This window comes from Rhinopithecus bieti, unplaced genomic scaffold, assembly GCF_001698545.2.
Source record: "Rhinopithecus bieti isolate Rb0 unplaced genomic scaffold, ASM169854v2 scaffold_1012, whole genome shotgun sequence".
Lineage (NCBI taxonomy): Eukaryota > Metazoa > Chordata > Mammalia > Primates > Cercopithecidae > Rhinopithecus > Rhinopithecus bieti.
The window spans coordinates 1,018,957-1,024,956 of NW_016803312.1; the positions used below are offsets into that span (position 1 = coordinate 1,018,957).

Consider the following 6,000-nt stretch of genomic DNA (forward strand, 5'->3'; position numbering starts at 1 on the left):
AACAGAAGAGAGAGAGAGGGGAACTGAGTTCGGATTTCAGGCCAGCAGTAGACAAGCAGGAAACGGAACGAATAATGATTTCTAAGCGCAGCTCCGCAGCCTACTCGCCTAGTCGGCTGGGGCTACCTGCGCTAGGAGTTTCGATTTCCCTTCCCGCGACTGCAGCTGCACAGACACCGGCAACGCCTTACCAGAGCAACACCTGTGGTTTTTTTGGCAGGTATGAGCCTTGCACTGGGCGGGGCTCAGGGCCCACCGCATGCTGCGTAGCGCGGGTGATTTAAACCCAGGCAGCCGGCGCCTGGAACCCGACCGGATGCTCCTTAGCGTCGTCCCGGGTCTCCGGACTCCTCTGATTGGACGTGGCTGCGTTCGGCCGCCCAATGGCGAGGCGGCGCGCGGCTTCCCGGAAGTGGCGGCGCGGTCAGGGCTGGCCTGGGCTTCAGCTGCAGTTTTGGGGTCCGGGACGTTGGGATCGGCGGCGATATGAGTTCCTTCGAGGGGCAGATGGCCGAGTATCCAACCATCTCCATAGACCGTTTCGACAGGGAGAACCTTAGGGCCCGCGCCTACTTCCTGTCCCACTGCCACAAGGGTGAGTGAGTGCTGCGCGTCGCCTGTTCCCGGGACGCTGGGGGCTGGAGAGAGGACAGGAGGGGGCCGGTCCTGGAGCAAGGAGCTGCAGCCTGTGGGAGGCCAGCGAGGGGGCGGCCAGCACACACCTTGTCCCAGTCGGGCTCTCAGCCTCTCAAAGGCTTCATCTATTTTTGGATCTGGTCAACGCGGCGTAACGGCGCCTGCCAGTTGCGCCCCGGGCCGGCTTGGTCAAGCGCTGCTAGTAGATTCTCTTGGTAGCTCTGCTGGTGGCCGATGGTCAGAGATTGGCGAGGGTTAGTTCTTCCCCCAGAGCCTCGCTACCGTGTATGAAGAAAACAAGTTTCAGATCCATTTGAGCACACCCTCAAACATTGGTCAGCAAGCAGGCTGACTCACACACACACACAACTGTGCAACAACCCGCCTGATAGCTCCGCGAAGTGCAAGCTCCCTGGCCTTTGGATGTTCTGTCCGCATCCAATACGAACGCTTCGTTCTGGGTTAGGATGGAGGAACGTTTCCCTTCTAAATGGTATCAGGCAACCAGAAAAGCTACTATGATTTCACAGCTGGATTCTTTCACAGCTGGACCGATTTAGGGATTAAGGTTAGAGTGTCGCTGTTAATGATATAAGCTCGAGGCTAGATACGCCAGGCAGAGATTGGAGCTAATTTCCAGAGTTTAAATACCGCTAATTTCACAACCATTGTTCATTTTCACTTCTGTTGCTCTAATAAGTGACTTACCAGTGAAAACAGTTTTAATGCTTGTTGTGCTAATTAGCTCAGCCATTAGTGTTAATTGGAGAAAATGATAAACGGAATCACTGGAGTTGCTGCCTTCTGCTGGGTGGCCTTGCAGACTGCTGGAGCAGGAAGCTCCCACTACCCTGTGGAGTTAATCAGTGTAACAAACCTATCTGCACATGCGCAGTGGGAAGGTGTTTTAAAGTAAATTACAGGTATCCAAATACAGCCTTTCCTCACAAGGTTGGTGGGAAGGCCAGCTATATTGTCTTGGGTGTGGAATCAATCACTTGGACTATGAATTGTTGAAGTTACTGCTTCTGGGAAATGTCTCTGCTTTTTTTTTTTCCCCACAAAGCCACTAGTGATTTCTGCTTAATAAGGAAAATCTGGACCTTTTCTCATGCGTTGCCATATTAGCATCATGCACTGCTTCGTGCGTCTCTTCTTTTTTTTTGTTTTTTGAGACAGAGCCTCCCTTTGTCGCCCAGGCTGGAGGACAGTGGCACATGCTCTCTGCTCAAGTAGCTGGGACTACAGGAGTGAGCCACCATGCCCGGCTAATTTTTGTATTTTTATTATTGTTACTTTGAGATGGAGTCTCTGTCGCCTGGTTGGACTGCAGTGGCGTCATCTCCATTCACTGCAACCTCTGCCTCCTGGGTTCAAGTGATTCTTAAGCCTCAGCCTCCCAAGTAGCTGGAATTACAGGCACGCACCACCACACCCAGCTAATTTTTGTATTTTTAGTAGAGATGGCGTTTCACCATGTTGGCCAGGCTGGTCTCGAACTTCTGGCCTCAGGTAGATCCACCCACCTCAGCCTGCCAAACTGTTATGATTACAGGTGTGAGCCACTGTGCCTGACACATTTCTGGTTTTGTTTTTCATTGAGAATCTACTGCTGGACGAGGATGTGCCTATTTCTGCTTTTTGTGTAGAGTCGCACTGGAGTCTCTGAACTCAGAATGGGCTAGCCAGGATTAAAGTATACTTCAGAAACTTGCACTTTGTGTTTAGGACTACTGAGTTTGGAGAAATAATGCATCTAAAGGAATTTGTGAAATCACCACTATAGGTTTGTGCATTAAGAAAGAAATGGACTCTTCCCTACAGTTGAACAGTCTATAACAACTTTTTCTGTTCTGTAACCACATGTGGATCTGCTTACTTAACCAGGACATAAACTCATCAAGGGCAAAAACTCAGCTTCCGCTTTTGGAGGTTTCTCACGTTGCCTTCTGTTGGCTTTTAACCTTTTTGAGACACAGGCTTCTTTGATGGATATGGACGATCTCCACAAAATTCCTATGTTGAAGCCCCAGCCCCCAAAGTGACTGTAATTGGGGCTGGGGCTTTTAGGAGGAAAATAAATTTAAGTGAGGTCATACCGTGGTGTCCTACTCTGATAGGATTAGTGCCCTTACAAGAGGAGGAAGAGAGAGGGCACTCTGTCCTCATGTATCCATGCCAAGGAAAGCCATATGAGTGCACAGTGAGAAGGCAGCTGTCGGTAAGTTTTGAAAAGTGCCCTCCCCAGAAACCAAATCGTCCTGCACCTTGATCTTGGACTTCCTGAGCTGTGAGAAATACCTTTCTGGTGTTGAAGGCAGCCAAAACACTGCCTTTCCTCACAGGGTTGGTGTGAAGGCCAACTATGGTATCTATGGTATCTTGTGATAGCAGCTCAAGCATGAGAAACTGTATGGACTCTTTTGCTAGAAAAAAAGCATGGAAACCCATCCACATCAATTTTTTTTTTTTTTTTTTTGAGACAGGGTTTTGCTCTGTCTCCCAGGCTGGAGTACAGTGGTGAGATCTTGGCTCACAGCAGCCTTCACCTCCTGGACTCAAGCACTCCCCTCACCTCAGCAAGTACTCCCACCTGAGTAGCTGGGATTACAAGGCATGCACCATCATGCTTGACTAATTTTTGTGTTTTTTATAGAGACGGGATTTCCCCATGTTGCCCAGGCTGGTATCAAACTCCTGGGCGCAGGTGAACCACCCGCCTCAGCCTCCCAAAGTGCTGGGATGACAGGTGTGAGCTACCACACCCAACCCCACATCACACTTTGATATAATACGGAGTAGGCTATGGACCCACCTGATGCTTATTTGTGCGCCATCTGGAAGCCAATGCTGTGTGCAGGGTGGGCTTTACTAAGCATCAATAAGTTCTGGAAGATGAGAGGACACCTGAGACCTGAGATAATGGCCCAGGGTTGGGGAAATCCCCTTGAGGTGGCAGCTTACGATAATTTATTGTGGCCCAGGAAACGGAAACCTCCCTGGAAAAGCAGACCTGGGTGCAGCTGCAGCAGCACAAAGCAAACCCACCCAGTTCTTCTGACCACCAGTTGGAAGGGGCCTCAGGGTGGTGAGGATGGGGGACTATGATGCCCCATGCAGGGTGCTGCCTGCTTAGTCAGTGTGGGAGCAGGAAGCAGAGTCTGGATTCAGCCTCCCCTTTGCCATGGCACAAACTCTTTGGAAACTCTAATTATGGAGAGTCCTGCCCAGAGATATACCCATAAGACCCTCAAAGACTGGACCAAGTATCCCTTGAGGGAATTTACTCTCCGGGAGACAGGTGGACTCTCCGGGAGGCATGTGTACAATCAAGGGCTGCCAAGTGATGTGCGGTGACTGCTCTGCTTTCATTGGGTCTAATCATGGCCACATATAAATTGAGGGTGTGCTTGTGTGTGTGTGTGGTGGTGCTCGTGGTAATTAGAAGTGGTTTGGTTTAGCTAAACAATTTATTTTTTTTGTTGTTTTTTGTTTTGTTATTTATTTATTTATTTATTTATTTATTTATTTATTTATTTATTTTGAGACGGAGTTTTGCTCTGTTGCCCAGGCTGGAGTGCAGTGGCGCGATCTCGGCTCACTGCAAGCTCCGCCTCCCCAGTTCTCGCCATTCTCCTGCCTCAGCCTCCCGAGTAGCTGGGACTACAGGCGCCCGCCACCATGCCCGGCTAATTTTTTGTATCTTTAGTAGAGACGAGGTTTCACCGTGTTAGCCAGGATGGTCTCGATCTCCNCGTGCCCAGCCTATTTATTTATTTTTGAGATGGAGTTTCACTCTTGTTGCCCAGGCTGGAGTGCAATGGTGCAATCTCGGCCCACCATAACCTCTGCTTTCCGGGTTCAAGTGATTCTCGTATCTCAGCCCCCCAAGTAGCTGGGATTACAGTCATGCACCACCATGCCCGGCTAATTTTGTATTTTTAGTAGAGATGGGGTATCTCCATATTGGTCAGGCTGGTCTTGAACTCACGACCTCAGGTGATCCACCTGCCTCGGCCTCCCAAAGTGCTGGGATTACAGCCATGAGCCACTGCACCTGGCTGTTTGTTTTTGAGATGAAGTCTCACTCTGTTGCCCAGGCTGAAGTGCAGTGGTATCATCTTGGCTCACTGCAACCTCCACCTCCCATATTCAAGTGATTCTCCTGCCTCAGCCTTCTGAGTAGCTGGGATCATAGGTGTGTGCTACTATGCATGGCTAGTTTTTGTATTTTTAGTAGAGATGGGGTTTCACCATGTTGTCCAGGTTGGTCTCAAACTTCTGACCTCAGGTGATCTGCCTGCCTCGGCCTCCCAAAGTGTTGGGATTACAGGTGTGAGCCACCGTGTCCAGCTGGTTTAGCTAAACAATTTAGAGCTGTTTGATCATTGTTGTCTAGGCCTTTACTTGCTAAAGATTCAGAATATATTGGAATGTATGATATGCTGAATGTAATGGTCTAATTGCTACCTTTCTGTTGTCTGTGTCTGTTAGTGTGGAGGGCTGTGGAGCAAGTCTTCGTGGATAGTGATACTCTCCTTTGAATCCATCACAGTAGGATAAGAAGATGACAAAACACTTGTTCTGAGCCTGAGTGATTTCGTAGCAGATTCCATGGACACGAGCTTGAATTTCTAGATAGACTGATTTAAGTGGCAGGAAGTGAATGGGTTACATAGAGTGTGGCTCGAAGGATGGTTGGATTGAAATGAAGTAAAAGAGTGGAGGGCTAGAAGCAGTTCTCATTCTTCTGTGGCTTCCCAGAGTGATTTAAACTCTGGCCTATGATGCAGGGAATCACTCTCCTTTTAAATTGATTTGGATGGCTCAGCCTGTCCTGTTCTGAAAAGGATTATTCACTTGCAGAAGAAAGAGTCCATAGCCCATGTGATTCAATTCTTATAAAAGCAAACCTCGTGGGTTTTCTTTTGAAGCTGAAAAAGAAGACAACTGTTTCCCTTGGGCTAAGGAATCCTCTGGAAAAAGAACATATTTATGAGTGTTGGTTCTTTTGTTTTTAGATCACATGAAAGGATTAAGAGCCCCTACCTTGAAAAGAAGGTTGGAGTGCAGGTAATTTATTTTGCTACTTATTTGTGTGTGTGTGTGTGTGTGTGTGTGTGTTTTGAAGCAAACATTTTAATTGAGAGATAACAACTGTACAGAAAAGTACATACATCCAAGCATATAGTCATTTACAAAGTGAACGCATCTGTGTAGCTTCACTCAGATTAAGAAATAGGACAGTACCAATATCTCAGACCCCTCCTACCTCCTCCCAAAGGTAACCTCTATTCTGACTTTTGTCATTATGGGTTAGCTTTGGCTGTGAACTTGAGATATATATATATATATATATATATA

General features: G+C 48.1%; 1 protein-coding gene across 7 annotated transcripts in view; it reads left to right on the plus strand.

Moving 5' to 3' along the window:
• Positions 1-395: 395 nt before the first annotated feature.
• The window catches only part of DCLRE1C (DNA cross-link repair 1C), a 48,856-nt gene continuing 43,251 nt past the window's right edge, over positions 396-6,000 (plus strand). For 5 of the 7 annotated variants that reach the window (XR_001886048.1, XR_001886050.1, XM_017874259.1 and 2 more), the window contains exons 1-2: positions 396-595; positions 5,658-5,709. Coding sequence is in view for 5 of the 7 variants with exons in the window: in XM_017874259.1 (XP_017729748.1) it covers positions 487-595; positions 5,658-5,709 (161 nt within the window). In the remaining 2 variants the exon portion in view is untranslated. The remainder of the gene's footprint in view (positions 596-5,657; positions 5,710-6,000) is intronic. The other 2 variants (XM_017874268.1, XM_017874263.1) reach the window with 1 other exon arrangement.